The 23975-nt window shown below is 43.8% G+C and overlaps 1 protein-coding gene across 8 annotated transcripts in view; it reads right to left on the minus strand.

The window, feature by feature from the left end:
* The window catches only part of pik3c2b (phosphatidylinositol-4-phosphate 3-kinase, catalytic subunit type 2 beta), a 144927-nt gene that overhangs the window by 113315 nt on the left and 7637 nt on the right, over positions 1-23975 (minus strand). For 7 of the 8 annotated variants that reach the window (XM_072715846.1, XM_072715845.1, XM_072715842.1 and 4 more), the window contains 3 exons: positions 5720-6569; positions 5300-5400; positions 4759-4919 (listed from right to left, as the gene is read on the minus strand). In XM_072715846.1, the coding sequence (XP_072571947.1) occupies positions 4759-4919; positions 5300-5400; positions 5720-6478 (1021 nt within the window). In that variant the 5' untranslated portion in view covers positions 6479-6569. The remainder of the gene's footprint in view (positions 1-4758; positions 4920-5299; positions 5401-5719; positions 6570-23975) is intronic. The other variant, XM_072715844.1, reaches the window with a different exon arrangement.

Raw genomic sequence — 23975 nt, forward strand, 5'->3', positions numbered from 1 at the left:
CCGAGGTAGCGTCAGATCCAGGGTGCTGCTCTGACAATTTGGATGTTGAATATCCTGCTATATTCCCCACTTGTGTTCTCACTCGGTCCCAGGCTCGAAAATTTGCAGACATTGAGCTAGCTGACACCTTTATGGCTGATCAGGAGATCACCATTTTGCCCCCGTGCTCTAGTCCAGAACCTAAACTAGAAGACCTTATTCCACCCCAAGCCACTGATAGCATGTGTACACGGGGAGAGTTAATCTCCGCTCAGGAAGCTGACCCCTCCCTGAAGGAGTGCTTTGATTCGGCCGTAGAGAAAGCAGACTTAGCAGACCACTCAGTAGCTTACTTCTTGGATCATAGTGTGCTAATGAGGAAGTGGACACCTCCTCAGTCTCCCAAGGAATGGGCTACGGTATTCCAGGTTGTTGTTCCATGTCCCCTCAGACCTCAAGTATTAGCCTTAGCTCACGATCACCCGTGTTCAGGTCACCTTGGAATTAGGAAGACGCTCGCCCGCATAACCAAGTGCTTCTATTGGCCAGGGATAAATTCGGACATAAAGAGATACTGTCGTTCGTGCCATGCCTGCCAAATAGTCGGAAAGCCGAACCAAATTATTCCCCCCGCTCCCCTGCGCCCAGTCCCAGCGATTGGGGAACCCTTCGAACATGTCTTTATTGATTGTGTGGGTCCATTACCCAAAACTCGTTCAGGGAATAGTTATCTCTTTACCCTAATGTGTGCCACCACCCGTTCTCCCGAAGCAATACCCATGCGGAGCTTAAAAACAAAAGGGGTGGTGAAAGCGCTAATAAAATTTTGTACCACATTTGGTTTACCGAGATATGTACAGTCCGACCAAGGGTCAAACTTTACTTCCCGGTTGTTTTCGCAGGTATTACGGGAATTGAAAATTAGACATCAGGTCTCCATTGCTTATCACCCGGAGTCCCAGGGTGCCCTCGAGCGTTTTCACCAAACGTTTAAGACAATGTTGCGAACTTACTGTTCAGAGGCAGGAAAAGATTGGGATGAGGGAGTACCTTTGCTTTTATTCGCAATTCGGGATACAGTACAGGAATCCACTGGATTCAGTCCAGCTGAACTTGTTTTTGGGCATACGCTACGTGGTCCCTTGAAGGTACTGCAAGAGCAGTGGTTGTCCCCGAATCCACCTCCTCAGACTAGGAATGTGTTAGGCTATGTAAAGTCTCTGCGTGAGCGCCTTGGTACAGTCAGGGACTTGGCCAAGCGCTCGTTAGGTTCGTCACAGGAGGTGATGAAAACTCGTTTCGATAAAACAGCTAGAGAACGGTCGTTCCAAGAGGGAGATCACGTGTTAGTCCTTTTGCCCTTGCCTGGCTCGTCTCTTCAAGCCCGGTTTTCAGGTCCTTATAGTATACAGGAAAAAGTAAGTCCCACAAATTATATCATTGAGACCCCAAACCGCAAGCGGAAAACTCGCCTGTGTCATATAAACATGCTAAAACCTTACGTTGATCGTGCTGACCCCGCTCCTTCGCCAGCTCCTGTTCTGCTCCCCTCTGCTGTGGTTACCGTGCCGGTGCGCGAGTACTCGCCCGAACTCGATGAGCTGCACCTCGGGAGAAATTGTTTGCCATGCGCTCGCCTACCAAATTCAGAAGCCCTTAAAGTCCTCGAGAAAAGGCTTGCTCACTTACCCAGAGCCGCCCAATCGGATATCCAGGCCCTAGTGCGCAAGTTTCCGTCGCTATTCTCCGACACCCCTTCGCAGACCCCTGTGTTAGAACATGACATTGATGTTGGAGATCATATCCCCATTAAACAGCACCCCTATCGCGTTAGTCCTCATAAGCGGGAGCTATTAAAGAAGGAGACTGATTACCTGCTGGAAATGGGTCTCGCCGTTCCCAGTTCCAGTCCCTGGAGTTCACCCTGTTTGCTTGTCCCAAAACCCGATGGTACGTCTCGTTTCTGCACCGACTATAGGAAAGTCAACGCGGTAACCAAACCCGACGCCTTTCCGCTTCCTAGAATGGAAGATTGTGTGGACCGCATTGGGTCCGCTCGGTTCGTAACCAAGCTCGACCTCCTGAAAGGATATTGGCAGGTACCATTAACCCCTCGTGCTTCGGAGATCTCCGCCTTCGCTACCCCAGACACCTTCCTACAATACACGGTTATGTCCTTCGGATTACGTAATGCCCCAGCCACATTTCAGCGACTAATGAATATAGTACTCGGCGGTGTTAGACATTGTGAAGCTTACCTAGATGATGTGGTTGTCTACTCTGACTCGTGGGAACACCATATGACGGTGTTGGACCTAGTTTTTACTAGATTAAAGGAGGCTTCGTTAGTGTTAAACCTCGAGAAGTGTGAATTCGGACAGGGCACTGTCACTTACTTGGGTAAACTGGTGGGACACGGAACAGTCAAGCCTGTGGACGCCAAAGTCCAAGCTATTACGTCGTTCCCCATTCCACAGACAAAGAAAGACCTTCGCTGCTTCCTGGGGATGGCGGGTTATTACCGCTGTTTCTGCCGAAATTTTTCGGATGTTGTGTTACCCCTAACCAGCTTACTCCGTAAAGATGCCCAAGTTGTTTGGTCTGCTGATTGCCAATCTGCTTTCGACTCGGTAAAATCTCTGCTTACTAGTTCCCCCGTGTTGGCTGCCCCTGACTTTGGTAAACCCTTCAAATTGGAGGTAGATGCCAGTGGTACTGGAGCCGGCGCTGTCCTTCTCCAAGAGGACGCCGCGGGTTTAGATCATCCAGTCTCCTATTGGTCAAAGAAATTCGTTAAGCACCAGTTGGGATACAGCACTATAGAGAAGGAAGCCCTCGCGATGTTACTCGCTTTGCAGCACTTCGAAGTGTACGTAGGTGATAGTCCCCAAGCTGTGACCGTTTTTACTGATCACAACCCACTTGTGTTTTTAAACAAAATGTGTAATTCCAACCAACGACTAATGCGCTGGTCCCTCATTGTACAAGCGTTCAACTTATGGATTATCCATAAGAAAGGCGCCAGTAACTTGGTGGCTGACGCCCTCTCACGTATGTGACCTTTTTTGTATAGACTGGGGTAATATACTGTGTGTTACTACCTGCTTGTAATTTTGTAATTAACTGTGATTGTGGAACCTATGAGGTTCACACTTGTGGGGGGGGGTGTTACGCCCCGCTGTTGTTCGCTCCGCCCCTCCACCAGGACCACTCGGCTCGGCCCTTGCTCCGCCTCCCCGTCTGGACCCCGCCCACGTTTCCCCGCAAACCGGCCGTCACTTCCGTCCGGCGGAAGTGAAAAGCCGGACAGAAAGAACCCTCGAGAGCTCTGCTCATATTTTGGATTGTGTTTTGGTTTACTATTTGATTGATTATTGTGTATGACGGTTTTGGTTTCTCGGATTACAATTTCTCGCTTTGCCCCTTCTCTGTACTTCTGCCCTGGTTTTGTTTGCTTTCTGGTTTTCGATCTTTCGCCCGGTTTTTGGTTTACGACTTTGCGCGCCCCTCGGACTTTACGCTTTGGCTTGTATGTGTGTTTGTGTATGTATCTGGTGCGTAGGGAGTGGTTGCCGTTTTGTTTTGTTATACTTTGTGTCCACTGATTTGGATAGGGAGTTAGGTATAGGTTTTGTTGTTTCTGTGTTCTTTGGTAGTTCAGTTAGATTTGGGTTTCGTTCGGTAGTTGGGGTTTTGTTTATTATTTTGGCCTTTATCACTCCTGAAGCTCTTGCACCAGGTTTGCTGTTCTGTGTCTGTCGTGTGTATCAAAAATATAAAACACATAAAAAAATACCCCTTTATCCACGTGTGTATCCTTGTGCACCACACCCTGTGTTTCCCTTATTCCCCATTCCCCTTTCCCTTCCTCTGTTACGCCCCAACCCTAGACTGGGGTTCGTAACAGTTCCTTTAAATCAGAGCTAGATAAGATTTTAACAACTCTGAGCTATTAGTTAAGTTCTCCCCAAGCGAGCTCGATGGGCCGAATGGCCTCCTCTCGTTTGTATAGTTCTTATGTTCTTAATGTTGTGATAATGCGCTATATAAATAAAATTGCATTGCATTGCATTGCATTCTTTGTCAATGCAGACCAGCAATTTGTTTAAGAGTGGCGAAATGACACACTAACTACAGTCAAATATGGTGGAGGATTTGTATTGTTGTGGGACTGCCCAATGTCAAAAAGCTAGGTTTGAGTCTAAGTTTATGGGTCCTCCATCAGAATATTGATTCAAAGCACACATACAAAAGGACAAGTCCTGATCTCTATTGGACTGAAAATCTTTGGAAAGATCTAAAAAGCAATCCTGAAAACATTCACAAGTTTGTGACAAATTACAATTTAAGAGTGGGAGAAACCATCAGCAGACAGGTGCAGGACGCTTATAGAGTTACAACAAAAGTCTGGAGGCTTTCATTCTTACAAAGGGGTGTGCAACAAGATATTCCAGATCATATTTTGCGTTTTTTATTTCCGTGAAATCTCAACATTTAAGTTGAAAAGGTAACTTTTGTTAAATAACTTTGGAAATATTACAAAAAATATCTGATGATTCAAACTCTGTACATTTCAGGTTATTTCTGATGATATTACACATGATATACAAAAAGTTCAGGGGTGCCAATAATGTTGACCAGAACTGCATATTTAGTGTCTACACTTTGTTTTGGTTGATGAGCACTGCGCTATCATGGCATGTTGCAGAGTGGATGCAAAAGGAAAAATAATTTTATGACAACTTTTATTTTTGCTACCACCGTATTTTCCACACTTACCATCACAGGTGAAAATCAGGGGCTCTCTGAAGTGGTCGCTGATGACGGTGACTTTAACACTGACACCCAGGCCTTGCTGCAGCTCATCCTGAGCCACACAAGGACTCCACACGAAGCCTGTGTTCTTAGAGCGGTCACTCGAAGGGTAGTCTAACCGCAACCTGCCAACAATTAACATCTCTCCTGAGCCAAATCTTCCATATTTTTTGAACATCTATCTATCTTCTAACAATGTATCCTGACTTGGAGCATCTCCCAAGCAAAAAAGGGCACAACAATTTCCACTATATTAAAATTTAAAAGTAGTGGGGCTCTGGACAGGAATTGATCTTTTCTCTTTTTTCCTTCAAAATATATTTTAATCAACTCAATTTTTGCCAAAAAGTAATTACCAGTAAACCATATTTTTAACTGGAAACTCCACTCTAATAAAATAGGTAGGGGGAGATTTTGCTAATTCTAGCAGCAAACCAGCATCAAATATTTTTTACCATTTTTAAAACTTTACAAAAATATTTTATTGAGAATTGGCAAGACTCACACATCTAGCATGTGGCAGAAGGCGGCCACCTCCTCATCCCTTTCTTCATACACTTGGAAGAGCTCATAGCCAAAGCCATTGAGTCTTGAGCCAATGGTCACCTGTCACAGACAAGAAGGCCCAATTACACTCTCCTTGGGTATCCCACCCAAAAGAATCAATGATAGCCAGAATGTAGTGTCTATGATCATATGTGACTGGTGAAAAGTTCCATTTAGAATTCTACAAATTAAGTCTGGGGGCTTTCAGGACAGGTAACAACATATCACCCTTTTTTCTTCAAGTGAAATGCTTAAACCTTAGTTACTGTAAAAAACTACTAATACTTTCACCCATAGAAAAGAGACATTCAAGATGATAAGACACAAAATGGGGTATACTGAGCTCAAGATCATTCAAACGGCATCAGAGGATTTTTACCGGGTCAGCTGACACTCTGCGCTGGTTCTTGCTGCTCTTCCGGAGAGGTAAGTAGGTGCGAGGAGGCACCTTTGGGGGGAGGGTTTTGCTACGAGTCACAGGCTTTCCTGCCGTGTCCCCATTGCCCCAACGGCCCGGTGCTGGTGGAGAGACCTCATTCAGGCGTGTTAGGGCTTCATTCAGGTCCTCATAGTTCAGAGGCTCCCCACTGGAGACTTTGTGCAGTTCCACCTCCGGGGAGAAGAGGTTCACATCCCTGGGCACTGAACCACTCCACACCTGGGAGTTACTAGAGGAAAGAGGGTTGCGAGGTGGCACTACAGGTGGGGGGTCATCAGATGGGGTAATGTTCTTGGGGGACAGTATATGTGAACTCTCATACTCATTCTTGGCAGGACTGTCTAAGATGTAGAGAGGCTCCTTGGAGTAGTTTCGAGGCTGGAGGGTGGTTGACAAAGGACTGGATACACCAGGCTGGAGGTGGAGCATGGGGTCAGAGCCTGAAAGACCGCATATCAGGTTACCCCCACATGGGCTGAGACTATCATGCAGCGCTGTTCTCTCAACATCACAGGGCTCCTTGCCTGGCTCAGGTGCACTCCTAGTAGATGGCACCTTGCCCTCCTGCTTGAGCCTGGAAAGAGCATCATACTCCATCTGTAAGGCCTCAGCCATTACCAGCTCCCGTGGGCTTAGCCCTAGGGACTCCAGGCAACCCCAATGCTGATCACCATCACTCTGCATCTGTGCTGCTGACATGTCCAAGCAGAAGGTAACAGCACTGTAGCAGAGAGAACTGCAAAGGGTGGGCTGTCTATGAACACCACAAAAGGCGCATGAGGACAGAAATCTGTGGGGAGGAAGAAGAAGTCATGAGGTTCTTTAAAAGAGCTGGGTATTTAAAAAATATACCAACCAGATATACCAAAAGATGTACCAGAATGCACCTTCAAGCATTAGCTGAAATGTAAACATTTATTCTATGCCAGACAGAAGTCTATGTACAGAAGTCAAGAGGACACAGAACAAGTAGTTTATTTCACTGTAAGTTATTTGTATCAGTTTTACTAAAGTTTTCCACAGTACCCGGCATCTTAAGACAGCACTACACTACTGCCTGATGACAATCTGTTGTATTGCATTGCAACTTCCAAACAGTTTAAAAAAAAAAATGGTATACTGGGTTTAGGTTCCAGAGGAAGCCTTAACTAGCCTTGAATGAGCTGCACATTGAATAACACAATATTAATACAATCTAGAAGATGAACATTAACCGTAATATGATTAATCAATGTTAGCAATAAATGTAAGGTTTCTTTTAGTGTAACACACCAACACTGTGTTTAGGGCTGGGCAAAATATTTTGTTGAGTATTTTTTTTTCTTCATATCAGCTAATATTGATGATTATCACGATATAATTCAAGTTGTGATTTCTTTACTTCAAGCATCAATTTTTGCTTAAATTCCCTTAGGATTCCTCTTACACAGATTCTGGACATGAAAAATGAATGGACTGCAAACTGTAATTGAACTGTAATAAACAAATCATATAAAAACACTTTCTGACATAGGGGACAGCACTAGAAACGATACAGTATGTTGTTCTAGCTGTTTTTTTTTTTGTTTTTTTCTTATCTGGATTGCCTCACTGCTCATTCCAGGGAACAGGTTTGATATGGCTGATAGAGTTGCCACCGAACTCATCCTGAAAAATAAAACACTGTGCTCACTTCAACTGATATGCGATACAATTTGTTTCATATTTCTCTGTAAGTGCATGCATTCCGAATGTGAATACAGGATAGCAATGCTTTGAGTGGTGAAATAAGTTCACATGTATTTTCAGTTTTAGTTGGCAGAAGTATACAGTAGAGCCCTGCATTGGGAGCGGGATCCCGTGGATCCCGCGGGACCCAACGCAAATCTCGCGGGATTGGGCGGGCTTTAGGTTGCCGCGGGAGCAACAGAGATAGTGGGCGGGATAAAAATAGACAGCGGGTCCCAAAATTGTTAGCTTAGCAGGATGGAGGATGCAGCTGATGTTGTTAATAAAATTGCGAAGGGAGAATATAATATAAAACAAAACTAAAATTGGGGAAATCGGAGATATGGAAGAAAGAGAAACAAAGAGGGTAAAGAGCTGAACTTTGTGTGTTATGTGAAGTGCGGCAAAGCGCTAGTGTACAACGGGCACAAATCTGGCACATCAGGATTGAGGCGACACGCCTGCCCTGTTGCTGTACTCCCAGGTCAGACGAAGCTGAAATTCGTAGAAAAAACAATTCTGCCTGCACACGTCAAACAAGAGATTACAAATAAATGTATAGAACTAATTGATAATGTAAATGTATCAAACTAATTGAACACTGCCAAGCAGCAACCCTTGAACCCTTACTCTCGGAAGTTGCCAGTGTGTGTCTCACACCTGGAAGAACTGATGGGGACGAGTGAAACAGCAACACCTCTCCATATGATGTACAGGATTGCAACCTTCCTTACACCAAAAATGCGCCTGCTACAGATACTGGGCCCAGATGCAAGAGATGATGTGGTTAAAGGTGTGTATAATAAAAGGCTTTGATTGGGAAAACTAATATAAGTTAAAGCAGAAATGAAAACAATGGCAAAAAATATGGATAAAATAAAAATAAACTGCAAATAAATAATACAATTATATAATTAAATAATATAATCATTAAACTAAAAAAGTAATACAATCAAACAAAGATATAAAATAATTTCAAATTACTTATTAATTAACCTTTCAAACCCTAGCTGTCGCCACCGACAGGTTTTTTCAATGTTTTTTTAATGTACCATAACTCTTGAACCGTTTGCGCAATCGGAAAAAATTCCAACGGTTTCTGAAAGCAGAGAAGCTGCGCTTAGTGTCATTACAGTAGTCCACCATGCGGCTTCACTGCAGCCCCAGGAATCTAAATGTTGGTTGCCGGAGGAGAAAGTGAGTAAATGAGACGGAGCTCTGCAGAATAGTTTTTTTTATCGCCTTTTCTATTGTTATTTGCTGTTATTTGTCTTTTTACCAATTTTTTTCTGCCGTTTTTATTTCAAACATAATGAGGAGGTCGTCAGCACAGATCTGTGCTCAAAGTCGAGGTCGGAGTCAAGTGCGTGGGCAGCGCCGTGAAGCTGATGGTGATGCCACTTGCAGCCGATTACCACATCGTTTAGTGCACTGATCATCAACTGGCGGCCCGCGGGCTGAATCCGGCCCGCTGAGCCGTTCAATCCGGCCCGCGACTGGATTCCAAAATTGTGAGGATCAAAAAGAAAATAGTGGTCCACACTATTAAAGCAACTAAAAATAACAACAACTGAGTCTCTTGTCAGAATAACCACCATTTATGACTATATGCCTTCAGTTTTGTAATCAAATGGAAAAAGTATAAACATTAAACAGCGAGCGAAACTGGTTGCTACGCGCGAACTTTAAAACTACAGATATCACCTAAATAATAATTAGAATTAAGTCATCGGAAAAAATAAAAATCCTTACAAGCTTAATAGTCGTCTGATAATTCTCCAAACCCCTACGGATTAATCACCTTCGCAAGCACCGACCCACGATCTCCATTCAATCAAAAAGGTGCTTCCAGCTTTAGAACTTACCGTTTCACGTAAGTACAACATCATGTCTCCTGTTCCGTGTTCTGAGTGCAATATGTTTAGTTATTCTTCTCCGGTTATTAGCGGTACGTTTACCTGTGAGAAGTGTCAGTTAGTCGCTAGGCTGACGGAGAAGATTGTAGTTTTAGAGGGACGTATCCGGACGTTACGGGACATTCAGGAAACGGAGAGTTTTATTGATTCAGTGTTAGCGGCTCCGGATATGTCCGCCATAGGTATTCAGTCTCCCCCCGCTCCGGCAGCAGAGCCTACGCAGCAAGGCGAGTGGGTGACGACCCGGCGGCATAGTCGTAAATCCAACCAAAATTCACACCGGCACCATTCGCCCATTCGCGTTTCCAACAGGTTCTCCCCACTCAGTGAAACTCCCGCTGAGACACCTGTTGAAAGTGCTCTAGTAATAGGCGACTCTATTCTAAGAAACGTGAGAGTAGCGACTCCAGCGACCATAGTTAATTGTCTCCCTGGTGCCAGAGCGACCGACATCTCGGCAAACTTAAAAGTGCTGGCTAAAAGTAAACGTAAATACTCTAACATTATTATCCACGTCGGCACTAATGATGTCCGATTGAGGCAATCGGAGATCACGAAATCAAATTTTATAGAGGTGTGCAACCTTGCGAAGAAGATGTGTGTGTCAGTAACGTGCTCTGGCCCTATCCCTGCTAGACGTGGCGATGAAATGTACAGCAGATTATCGTCGCTACATCGCTGGCTGTCGGAATGGTGCCCGATAAATGGTGTGGGTTATATTGACAACTGGCGGATGTTTTGGGGTAGGCCTGGGCTTTTGAAGAGGGACGGTATTCACCCCTCGCGGGCTGGTGCTGACCTCTTGTCTAAAAGCATAGCTCATAGTCTCCAGACAAATCGCTGACTAACTAGAGCCAAGCCCAGGCGGCAGGCAAACCGGCATAACCGACCGCCTGCTAGTCGCCTAGAGTCGTCACCTAGGGTTCATTTTATTGAGACTGTGTCTGTTCCCCGCGTTTTTAATCATGGAAGCCGATTCCACCGTAGTGTGTGCCATAATAACTTAATAAAAATTACAATGAATCCGTTACTAGAAAACAGCTGTGATGCAGGGCTTAAACTTAAACTTGGACTTATGAATGTAAGATCACTGGCTCCTAAGGCACTATTAATAAATGAAATAATTACTGATTTTAGTCTTGGTGCCATATGCCTCACGGAGACCTGGCTTAAACCAAATGAATTCATGGCACTGAATGAATCTACTCCAGCTGAATACAGTTACAAGCATAACCCTCGACCAAATCGCAAAGGTGGTGGTGTTGCTGCAATTTTTCAATCCAGCCTAGGAGTGACTGAGAAATGTGGTCTTAGTTTCAGCACATTTGAAACTCTTGTTCTTAGTCTTGCTGGCTCATCTCTTTCTTGCTCTTCACCCCAAATCACCATTGTTATTGTTTATAGACCACCTGGGCCGTACAGTAATTTTCTTAAGGAGTTCGCTGATTTTTTAACTAACCTGGTGGTCAGTACTGACAAAGCTGTTATTGTGGGTGATTTTAACATTCATATGGAGAAAGATAGTGATCCTTTAAAAATAGCGTTTACAGCTATTCTTGACTCTCTAGGTGTATGTCAGAATGTAGTCGGGCCTACTCATGCCTGTAACCATACCCTTGATTTGATTATTAGTCATGGCATCTTGGTGGAACATGTATCTATTATGCCTCAGAGTCCCCTTCTCTCTGATCATTACTTGTTAACGTTTGAAATCCAGTATAGCCTCCCGTTGACCGCAGCTCCAAAGTACAGAATCAGACGTTCCATTGCCTCACTAACTACAACAACATTTATGAAACAACTTCCACAGTCCTTCAGCCTTACATCTGAAGCATCGTGTATAAATGAACTTGAACAGGCGACTGCAAACATGGATAAATCCCTTCGTAGCACACTAGATCTTGTAGCTCCACTTAAGAAAATAAAGCATAGAGATAAGAAACCTGCCCCCTGGTACTCTGATCATACACGTGAACTCAAACAGGCATCACGCAAGCTAGAGCGCAAATGGCGCTCAACTAAACTAGAAGTTTTCAAATCTGCATGGAAAGAGAGCCTGTCTAAATACAGACAAGCACTAGTGACTGCTAGGTCTGTGTATCTCTCCAGATTAATAGACGGGAACAAAAACAATTCAAAATTCCTATTTGAATCCGTGGCTAGGTTAACACAGAATTCTCCATTAAACTCGCAAGTCCCACAATCTCTTAAGAGTAATGACTTTATTACATTCTTTAATGGTAAAATAACTAAGATTAGACAGACCATCCAGTGCACATCCTTAGCTACCTATGACTGCCAGACTCCTGCTAGTCTTATGCCTATCAATAATGAGACTTTTGAATCTTTCATTCCTATAAAACACCCAGAACTCCTGAGCTTAATTTCCTCCTGTAAATCCTCTACAAGCCTCATAGACCCAATTCCTACAAAATTTTTCAAGGAAATCGCACCACAGATTAGCAATACCCTGTTAAATGTGTTAAACTCTTCTCTTAAGCTTGGATATGTTCCTAAACCTTTTAAATTGGCTGTTATTAGACCCGTTCTAAAGAAACCAAATCTTGACCCTAGTGTTTTAGGAAACTATAGACCAATCTCAAATCTTCCTTTCATTTCAAAGATCATGGAAAAGGTTGTAGTTCGTCAGTTGTCTACTTTCCTACAAAAAAATAATAATAATGAATTATATCAGTCTGGCTTTAGACCAAACCATAGCACAGAAACTGCTCTAGTCAAAGTAATGAATGATTTACTTATGGCTTCTGACCGTGGCTTGATATCGCTGTTGGTATTACTGGATTTAACTGCAGCATTTGATACTGTGGACCATAATATCCTCTTGGACCGGTTAGAAGGTGTAGTTGGCATTACAGGGACAGCACTCTCTTGGTTCCGCTCATATTTAACTGATCGCTATCAGTATGCACATGTGAACAACGAATCATCCAAGGCCACCAAAGTCACATACGGTGTCCCACAGGGATCAGTACTGGGCCCACTACTGTTTACACTATACATGCTACCGCTTGGTAACATTATTAGAAAACATGGTGTTGGGTTTCATTGTTATGCAGATGATACACAGTTATATATATCTGTTAACCCTGATGATACATCACTCCTATCTCGGTTAGAAGATTGTCTGTTAGATATTCGGTGCTGGATGGCAAAAAATGTTCTAATGTTAAACACAGAAAAAACAGAAGTACTGGTGATTGGTCCCAAGGCTGCAAGAAAAAAGTTTCACCACCTCAGCATTAGTGGCCTTCCTACACAACCTAACACAGTGGTTAGAAATCTTGGTCTTCTAGTAGATTCAGATCTATGTTTTGATGCTCACATAAGAAGTATTACTAGAACTGCGTTTTATCATCTACGAAACATAGCCAAGCTTCGTAAGATGCTCTCACTTCGTGATGCAGAAAAATTAATACATGCCTTCGTAACTACCAGACTAGACTACTGTAATGCCCTCCTTTCTGGTTGCCCGTCTGGTTCCTTAAATAAACTTCAGCTGGTACAAAATGCGGCAGCCAGAGTTCTCACAAACACTAAAAAATTTGATCACATCACACCAGTCTTATCCTCCCTTCATTGGTTACCAGTTAAGTCTCGGATTGACTATAAAATACTGCTGCTAACCTATAAAGCACTGAATGGCCTTGCACCAGACTACCTTAATAATCTGCTGACCACATACAATCCCCCACGCTTGCTTCGATCTCAAGGTGCGGGATATCTGTTAGTACCTAGGGTAGAAAGATCTACGGCAGGCTGCAGAGCTTTCTCCTATAGAGCTCCTCAGCTGTGGAACGGTCTTCCACCGGATGTGCGGGTTTCAGGCTCACTTTCAATATTCAAGTCTAGACTAAAAACACACCTATTTAGTTTAGCTTATAGGGACACTAGTTCTAGCTCTAGCTAGCTTCTCACTCCCAGTTAAACCTATAGTGTGAGGTGTAGAGCTGGGTGGGGATCGGTGCCATTGGCTTTGGATAAACTGAATTGACAGTGCTGTCACTCTAGCTTCACAATTGCTTGTGGGATTGGAGTGCTGACATTTCAGGGACTCCCCATGCCTGCATTCCCACCTGCCTCTCCCTCCTACTTATGCTGCCATAGCCATATCTGCCGGAGCATTGCACTTCATATTGCACTCATCTAACTTTTAGCACTGCCTATAGTCTCCCTTACTTTGACTAATTGCATTTATTTCCACCACCTTCTCCTGGGTGGTGCTACCTGGAGCCTTCAATCTATCAAGATGTCCAGCACACCCTGCAACATGTGACGTCGCCACTGCCAATGACGACCGTGCATCCAGCTCGCCGTTCTGCCAGTGTCATCTTCCTTGTATGACCCGCTCCCTGCCTTCTGGCTGCCTGGCGATTGGAGGAAGTGTTGGCACCGGCTTGTCATCTCCCCCCTGCTCCCCGTTTGTGTTTCAGACTAAACTGTATTGACTCTCCCTGCCGGCCCCTGGAGGATGGGCTCCCCCTTTGAGTCTGGTCCCTCCCAAGGTTTCTTCCTTCTAGGGAGTTTTTCCTTGCCACTGTCGCCTATGGCTTACTCACTGGGGGCTTTGGGTGGGGATGCTGTAAAGCGCTTTGGGACAATGTAATGTTGTGATAATGCGCTATACAAAAATAAATTTGTTGTTGTTGTTGTAAACATTATGTTAAGCCAAAATTAGATTTTTATTTGATTTTCTTCTTGGGGGTCCGGCCCCCAAGGAGACTGTCTGGTAAAACTCTGGCCCTCTGACAAATAAAGTTGATGACCCCTGGTTTAGTGGCTTGGAGAATAGAGGCAGACCTGGATGATGCTGTCCCTCCACCTCCAAGATTCAGACCAAAAAGAGACTCTAAAAAAAAACTACAGGGCCAGACTTCAAATTCTTATTTTTCCAGTGAAGGACCTCCTCAACCCTGCCTCCGATACATCTACGCATACGGCCTTTGACACATCTGAGGGCGCAGAGCCCGAGGGTGCTGGGGGGGGCTTGCCCATCACTGAGGCTGAGGTGGCCGCGGCGGTTAAACAACTCCGTGGTGGCCGGGCCCTGGGGGTGGACGAGATCCGCCCGGAGTACCTGAAGGCTCTAGATGTTGTGGGGCTGTCGTGGCTGACATGCCTTCTCAACAGTGCGTGGAGGTCAGGGACAGTGCCGCTGGATTGGCAGACTGGGGTGGTGGTCCCCTTATTTAAGAAAGGGGACCGGAGGGTGGGTTCCAACTACAGGGGGATCACACTTCTCAGCCTCCCTGGGAAGGTCTATTCCAGGGTACTGGAGAGGAGGGTGAGATCGATAGTCGAATCTCGGATTCAGGAGGAACAATGCGGTTTTCGTCCTGGTCGTGGAACACTGGACCAGCTTTATACCCTTGCAGGGGTACTGGAGGGGGCCTGGGAGTTTGCCTATCCAGTCTACATGTGTTTTGTAGATTTGGAAAAGGCTTACGACCGGGTTCCCCGAGGTGCTCTGTGGGGGGTGCTTCGAGAGTATGGGGTCCGGGGTCCACTGTTGTGGGCGATCCGGTCCCTGTACGAACGGAGCAGAAGCTTGGTCCGCATTGCCGGCAATAAGTCGGACGTGTTCCAGGTGCGTGTTGGGCTCCGCCAGGCCTGCCCTTCGTCATCGGTCCTGTTTATCATATTTATGGACAGGATTTCTAGGCGCAGCCAAGGCGTTGAGGGTGTCCAGTTTGGTGACCTCAGGATTGCCTCGCTGCTTTTTGCAGACGATGTCGTCCTGTTGGCTTCATCTGCTGGGGATCTCCAGCAGGCACTGGGGCGGTTCGCAGCCGAGGGCGAAGCGGCAGGGATGAGGATTAGCACCTCCAAGTCCGAGACCATGGTTCTCAGCCGGAAATGGGTGGTTTGCCCTCTTCGGGTTGGGGAGGACGTACTGCCTCAAGTGGAGGAGTTTAAGTATCTCGGGGTCTTGTTCACGAGTGAGGGTAGGCGGGATCGGGAGTTGGATAGACGGATCGGAGCGGCGTCTGCAGTTCTGCAGGCGCTTAACCGGTCCGTCGTGGCTAAGAAAGAACTGAGCCAAAAAGCCAAACTCTCGATCTATTGGTCCATATTTGTCCCTACCCTCACCTATGGTCATGAGCTATGGGTAATGACCGAAAGAACGAGATCGCGAATACAAGCGGCCGAAATTAGGTTTCTCCGCAGGGTGTCTGGGCTCTCCCTTAGGGATAGGGTGAGAAGTTCGGATATCCGGGAGGGCCTCGGAGTAGAACCGCTGCTTCTTCACGTCGAAAGGAGCCAGTTGAGGTGGTTTGGACATCTGGTGCGGATGCCTCCTGGGCGGGTACCCAGGGAGGTTTTCCATGCCTGTCCTACAGGGAGGAGGCCCCGAGGCAGGCCCAGGACTCGCTGGAGGGATTATATCTCTCGGCTGGCCTGGGAACGCCTCGGTGTCCCCCCCGAGGAGCTGGTGGGGTTAGCTGGGGAGAGGGAGGCCTGGGTGCCTCTACTGAAGCTGCTACCCCCGCGACCCGAACCCCGGACAAGCGGAAGTTGATGGATGGATGGATGGATGGATTTTTCCAGTGTTTTATAGTTCATGGTTCATATTGAACATTCACAATATTTCATTCATGTGCATTCTGAGTGCCTTATTTAGTAAAAACCTTTAAAATTTCAATTTCAATTTTTTGTGTTTTTCTGTTATTACACCCTTGTTATGACACTTCTAGCATACAGTAAAGCAAAACAACTACCACATGTTGAAAGAGGAAGTTGTCCTAAAAAAAGGGACAAAGGCACATACTCACAGCAGGTTTTTTGATACTTTTACAGCTAAATCAACCAAATATGTCCAGGCGACCTGTTTAGAATTATAGGGTTTATAGGGTTAATACAAAATCCCCAATTTTATCCAAAGGTGCAAAAGAAATCCTCCAGAACATGCGCTTTGACATGGGAGAAACCACAGCAGAGGATGCATCGCCACCAGCCAAAAAAACGGATTGGTTCTCAGAGTGGGAAGACTACTCCTTCATTCCAGGGGCAAAAGCTGTTGATCAAGAAATAGCTGAATACCTCAGCGCTCAACTCTCGGACAATCCAGACCCAGACGAGCTGCTTCAATGGTGGAAATTTAACAAAGAACGCTTTCCTGCGCTGTCAAAGCTTGCGCGGTTCATTCTGAGTGTACCTGCTTCCAGTGCACCATCGGAGAGGGCATTTAGTGTCTGTGGGCGCATTTTAGAAGAAAGACGCACTAGCCTGAGACCCGAGTCTCTCAGCAATATACTCTTATTGCACAGCAATTTTAAATAAGATAAGAAAATGTATTAAATAGTGATGTTCAGCAAGTTTTAATTTCTTTGAAATTTGTCTCAGGGTTTTCTTCTGTTTTTGAACTGCTCTTGTTCATAATAATAAATGTGATGTTTGCACATTATTTATATATTTGTTTATTTTAAATAACTGCGCATATATTTGCACATCTGGTTTAGATTCTGTTAGATTTGTATTTGCGATTCAAAGCTGAGAGATTTTCCAAGAATTTGTTTTTATTTATTCAGTTCTTGTTCTAATGAAATAAAACATGCAACGCATATAAACTTACTGCTTCGTGCGATATATCAGTTAATGGGTGGAGATCCTTTTGATCTTAAGTGTTTCACATCTTCTGTGAAAGAGCCAGTGCGCGCCACTAACCTAAAATATATATTTTTTTACTTTATAAATATGTCACGTCCCGCTCCGTACGATCCCGATGTGTACCACGCCCCCCTCATTACTTCGTGTTCAGCCCTGATTGCGATCCCCTGTGTCCTGTTATTTCTGGCTTGTCTCTTGTATTTAGTCCTAGTCTTAGTCAGTCTTGTCAGATCTGTCATTGTAGTGTTACCCAGTGTTTGCTGTCCTGCCTAATAAATCCCCGCTTTACCCGACTATCTGGCTCCGTTTCCCTGCTTCCCCGATTGACGGCACACCGCAACGTGACAGAAATATATTTTCATAAATTTTTTTACTTCATAAATGTATTTTCCGGGAGCGGGTGGGAATCGTCAGAAATTCAGCGGGAGCAGGGGATAATGGTCACAAACTCAGCGGGAGTGGGCGGGAGCGGGATTTAAAAAAAAATAGTCCCGCGCAGGGCTCTAGTATACAGTATACAGCACCAGTCTGGTGCTTATCAAACTTTAAATTGCCAAAGTACCATCACATCAGATACAATCTTTAACTGAAACAATCAACCTTGCTGTGCATTTGTTGAGCATAGGGCATCTGTTTTTAAAAGACTACCATACAACTGGCTGGAACTGCATTTGTTTCTGTGATGTGATAAGCTACGGTTAGGGTTAATCTAGGGTTAGGTAGGGCTGGGCGTTTTATAATTTTTTTTTAAAGATATATCGATGTATTTTCATACACGATTATATCGATATAGTTTATGTTGCTTTAGAGCCACCAGTTCCCCTATTTCTCCTCTGTCTGTCTCTTGCACAACTTCACCCTGTTCTGCCCCGCCCCTCCCCCTTACACATAAGTCCTGCATGCAGCAAGAACATGGAGACAGACACAGACAGGAGGCTATTTGGTAAAATAATATATGTCAGTAATTTTTTGGAGCCATATTTTCATGTACAGCTGTCTAATAAAAGTGCCTGTGTGACATTGGGGTCATTTGGCTCTGACTTGGAACTAGGGCTTGATGATATCATATCGATATTATATCGCGCATGCGCAGTAATCACCGCCCTGGTCAGAAGACAGACGAAGCATTTGGCCCAACACCAGCTTTTCGGCGCTATACGGACATTAGTTTACGCCCATAATTTGGTAAAAGGATTAGTCGTATGGCTTAAATATTAATGAGATGCGTTTTGTAATACCCAAAAGTTAGTAATCTGTATAAACTTTATGCTTCTTAAATTCGATTAGTAATACTGTTTTGGTATACTACGGTTTGGTATACATCAGTGCAATATCCACTGAAGTCACGGTGAAGAAGAGCAGCCACAACATCTTTTAAAAGAGGAGATCTTGTGGATAAACAACGTAAAAAGACGTCAGCGGTGTGGTGGTACTTTTTGCAGTTCAAAGTCTAACACATTTATTAAACATAAGGATATGCCATATTTATACTAATAATGATTTTTGGACGTCATACAAAGCCTCATTAATGTTTTAGCCATACTACTAAACTCGGTCTACATGAGTACTTGTCTGTCCTTATTAATTGACAGCGTGAGTGTTATCGATAGCTGCAGGTGTTGCGCGAGTGGCGTTTCTGTTTGCGAACCTTCGCTACAAACACCCGTGGGTAATATTATCTAACGTAGGCAACATTAACTCGGAAAGGACAGTTGCTCCTGAGCTTTGCTAGGTCACCGGTCGGGACTGGGAGGACATTTTCAACTTTTTTTTCCCGCTCCGGCAGTAGCCTGATTTGAGAGGGTTTTTTTGTGGTTTTTCGGCCTCCCTAGAGCAACTTCGCTTAGTTTAGCTTAACATGGTTCATCAGGAAGTTAGTCTCAGGTAAGTAATTGTTAATTTGGTTATTTTAAAAGTTACATTTTAAGGTTGCTATCACTGACGCTGTCGGATAATTTATAAAGAAGTTCCGATTTAATCGCAAGTGTTAATTTAGTGTTTTATTGTACTCAGCACTTTATTGTTTTAACTATACGTTAATTAGATCAACTAAAAGTTTAAATACGCTATATTAATATACTGGGCTGGGAGTAAAGGACGAGGTCATAGTGAGTTAGGTAATTATGGGGCCAGCTCAGTGTTGTGTTTGCAAGATGTTTGCCCTTCTGGATGCTTGCATCCAGACGGACTTCGTCTGCGAGCGATGTAAGTTAGTGGATTCACTCATGGTCCAGGTTCGTGACCTTGAGGAGCAACTGGCTCTCATCCAACATAACAATGAGTTAAAGGAGAGAGTTAACACACCTTTTAGGGAGACTGTGTGTACGTCATAAGCGGGGAGGGGGGAGAATGATGAACAGGTAGGTCGAGAGAGCTGGGTGAACGTAGGTCGTAGACGTACAAAAAGGGCGTACACAATTCACAGAGGCAGCATCACCTGAAGTGACGGTGTCTAACTGCTTTCAGGTGCTTCCAGCTTTAGAGCTGGAAGAGACTGGGGAGGCAGGTGGGCCCTTGGGCACCAAGGAGCCATCTACCCCCAGGAAGAGGGAGGTTGTGGTAGTAGGGGATTCAATTACCAGAGGTGTAGATAGTTATGTGTGCACCCATGATAGAGGGTCCCGTACGGTGTCATGCCTGCCTGGTGCCCAGGTAGGGGACCTTCCGAATTGAGTGGACAGGCTTTTGCCCCCAGCCGGGGTGGATCCAGTGGTTGTGGTGCATGTTGGCACCAACGACATAGGAAAGGGTAAATACTGCAGGATAAATTTATAGAAGTCGCAGATAACCTTAGAAGCAGAACGTCCACGGTGGTATTCTCTGGAATACTTCCCGTGCCACGTGCGAGTCAGGCTAAGTTAGCGGAGATAAGGGGATTAAATGGGTGGCTAAAATGGTGGTGTAGGAAAGAGGGGTTCAGGTTTATGGGGCACTGGAAGACCTTCTGGAACAGGTGGGACCTGTTCAAGCCGGACGGGTTGCATCTGAACCATAGGGGAACCAGGGTATTGGGGAGGCGTATGTGTAGAATAGTTGAGGAATGTTTAAACTAGGGACTGGGGGGGCAGGGAGGTTAGTTACGAATTTATGTGGGGAGAGATGGAAAGCCCAAATAAATATTAAAAGTGGGCCCTGTAAAAGGCTTACCATTTGTGGTCTGTATTTAAATGCTAGGAGTATTAGAAACAAAATGAATGATTTAGAGGCTTTAATTTCTTCGGACACTTACGACATTATAGGAATAACTGAAACATGGATGAGTGACAATGATGGTGAAGAATATAATATGGATGGTTATACGTTGTTCTGTAGAGACCGGATAGACAAGAAGGGAGGTGGTGTTGCAGTATACGTAAAAGAAAACATGCAGGCAAGGGAGCTCACTCATAAAAATAAAAGTACAGAAGCTGTATGGATAAAACTTGCTAAAGTTTTATCCATACATGCTAAAGACTCAAATGGCTTAATTGTCGGGGTTTGTTATAGAGCACCTAATGTAGCTGCAAAGGAAAGCAGAATGAAGATATCAGGATTATGAATAATAAAAATGATGTGGTGGTTATGGGTGATTTTAAATTACCTGGGATACAGTGGGACACAGTCTCTGGCTCTTCTATAAATGAACTTGAGATGGTGGAATTAGTACAGGATTGTTTTTTTACTCAGTTTGTTAATACCCCTACCAGGGGAGAAGCCCTTGTTGATCTCGTTTTCTCTAATAACCAGGATAGGATTGGAAAATTAGAGGTTTTAGAACCATTGGACGGTAGTGATCATAAAATGGTTAAATTCGAGGTTAATTAAAAGTAAAAGTATACAATGTTATGAAGGCTAACTTTAATGGTATGAGACTGAAACTAGAAACTGTAAACTGGATGGAGTTAAATAGCAAAACTGTTGCAAGTGCAAAAGGACTTCATACCTGTTTCCAGCGAAACTAAATCTAAAAAACAACAACCAAGGTGGTTTACTAAGGAAATTAAGAATAAAGTCAGGAGGAAAAGGGCTCTGTTCCACAATTGGAAAATAACTAATGATTTCAAAATTAAGCAGGACTATCTAAGCCTACAGGTAGAGTTAAAAAATAACATTAGACTGTCCAAGAGGGATGTAGAAAGAAAAATTGCATTGGAGGCTAAGGATGACAATAAAAGTTTCTTCCAATATTTTAACTCCAGAAGAGCTCTAAAAGCTGAAATCATTAATTTGCAGGATAATTGAAAATGAAATTGATATAGTAAATTAGTAGGGGTGCACCGATCGATCGTCGCACCGATCGATCGGCCTCGATCACGTTAATTTGAGGGGATCAGAAATCGACCATATTCCCATGAGATCCACCGATCTTAGTTATATGCTTTTAACTCTTTGGGGTCGAGTATGTCGTCGACGACATCGCGTACTTTTCGCGTCTATTTCAGTTTATAAATATCTCGCTGAAATCTTAATGTATAATCATGAAAAAAATGCTGGCTAAATCCGTAATCTGTCTTCTTTTCAAAACGTCCATTGTCGGAAGTATTAAAGTTTTTTTAATTAGGTTAAATCGGCAAAAAAGTAAACCATGTCATCTTACTTTGTTTTACCTGCATCGGGGGCGTGTAGTACCGCTCTCACCCGAAGATCGCTATTCACATTCTAAATAGCCGCATTAGCGCGTATTCAAATCGCATTCGCATGGTAATTTGATTAACAGCGCAACGGTGAAACGCGATCCAGATACATCCCCTTCAGCGCCATAAAAGGGGGTTGGGGACGTGGCCAGGTGACAATGGCTCATTCATACACATGAAAGTTGCTACATATTCAATGAAAGGAGCCAGAAATAGTTACATGAGTTAGGTTTTTCTTATTTATTTATCCAAATTAATGTTGCATCTACACCATTTAGTCATCTTCATGTAGCCAAGACTTTGGTGATCAGATATCTGGGATCAAAACAAACTGCCAGCATTGCTTACTATGTACTTTTATAATGTTTCTGCAAGTGTTCCAAACTGCATTTTGCAATGTCTATACTTTGATGTCAAATTTCAAACTTAACAAAAATCTGACATATTTACAATATATATTAAAATAAAGATGAGTGTAATGGCAAAACAAATATATAAGAAATAATTTATTTGCCATGAATTAAGTGTGATGAAATGTGTGATCATCAGTGAAAGTGTGTTTCCTACCCCTAGGCCCCAGAGGGTTAAATCAGCCTTTTCTCCCATTCCCGAGAGAGGTGCAGTGCAGGCTGCCTCCCTCCCTATTTTTTGGACAAGTGTGTCATAACAGCTATATATATATATATTTTTTTACAAAATTAGAGAAATTAAAGTCTGGAAGAAAAAATATGATTTTGTACTTCAAACAGCAATGCTCATTTATATGTTCATTCATATTTGAGGACACTACCTCATGTTTTGTGAGTATTCATATCAATTTACTCAATAAAAATGGAAACATTGAAGTAACTGTCTTTTAGTTATGAAAGAAACAAGATCGGCAAAAAAAAATCGAGATCGGCAGGTAAGGTTGCCTAAGGATCGGTGATCGTTGATCGGCCAGAAAACTGCAATCGGTGCACCCCTATAAATTAGTTTAATGATTTTTTTTCATGGGTGTTCATAGTAGAGAACACGAGTAACTTACCACCAATTAGTACGAATACAGCGTCGTCTATGACCAATATACTGTATGTATAACTGAGGCTGATGTGGTACTAAGCCTAGCTAAACTCAAAATAAATAAATCGTAGGGCCCTGATGGCATCTTACCTATAGTTTTAAAAGAGATGAGGGGTATTATTAGCCAACCGTTAGCTTTAATATTCCAGAAATCGTTATCAGATTGGAAGCATGCTAATATAACACCCATATTCAAAAAAGGGGATGGAAGTAATCCAGCAAATTATAGGCCAATCAGTTTAACTAGCATTACTGGAAAAATAATGGAAGCTATAATCCAAGTGAAAATGGTAGATTACCTGGATGCAAATAACATTCTGAGGGATAGCCAACATGGATTTAGGAGGGGTAGATCCTGTTTAACGAATCTACTTGAGTTCTTTGAGGAAGCTACAAGTGAAATTGATCACAAAAAGGCCTACGATGTGATCTACTTAGATTTCCAGAAGGCCTTTGAAACGGCTCCTGCTAAAGCTCAAAGCTGCAGGGATTTTAGGAACTGTGGCAGCTTGGATCGAAAGCTGGTTAACTGACAGGAAGCAGCGAGTAGTTACAATGTCACAGTGGGCCTGCGTTCATAGTGGGGTACTGCAGGGTTCAATTTTAGGACCACTGTTGTTCCTAATTTACATTAATGATATTGACACCAATACATACAGTAAACTGGATAAATTTGCAGACGACACTAAGGTGGGTGGTGTAGCAGATACTGCTCTAGCAGCAGAGAGGCTACAAAGGGATCTGGATTTAATTAGCGACTGGGCTGGTACTTGGCAGATGAAATTTAACACAGATAAATGTAAGGTAATCCATGCAGGGAGCAGAAATATAAAGTACAGATGTTTTATGGGATCCTCTGAAATAAAGGTAGCTGATTACGAGAAAGATCTCGGTGTGTATGTTGATGCTTCCATGTCCCACTCTAACCAATGTGGGGAAGCAATAAAAAAGGCCAATAGAATGTTGGGTTATATCTCTAGGTGTGTGGAGTTTAAGTCAAGGGAGGTGATGTTACACTTATATAATTCCTTGTTTTAGACCCCACCTAGAATATTGTGTGCAGGTTTGGTCACCATACCTTAAGAAGCATATTGCTGCCTTGGAAAAGGTGCAACGGAGGGCTACGAGAATGATTCCTGGTCTTAGAGGAATGTCTTATGAGAAGTGGTTAGCTGAGCTGAATCTGTTTAGCCTTGAGCAAAGGAGACTAAGGGGGGACATGATCCAGGTCTATAAGATTCTAATGGGTCTGGATGCTGTTCAGCCGAATGG

Source organism: Paramormyrops kingsleyae, chromosome 8 (genome assembly GCF_048594095.1).
Source record: "Paramormyrops kingsleyae isolate MSU_618 chromosome 8, PKINGS_0.4, whole genome shotgun sequence".
NCBI classification, from domain to species: Eukaryota; Metazoa; Chordata; class Actinopteri; order Osteoglossiformes; family Mormyridae; genus Paramormyrops; species Paramormyrops kingsleyae.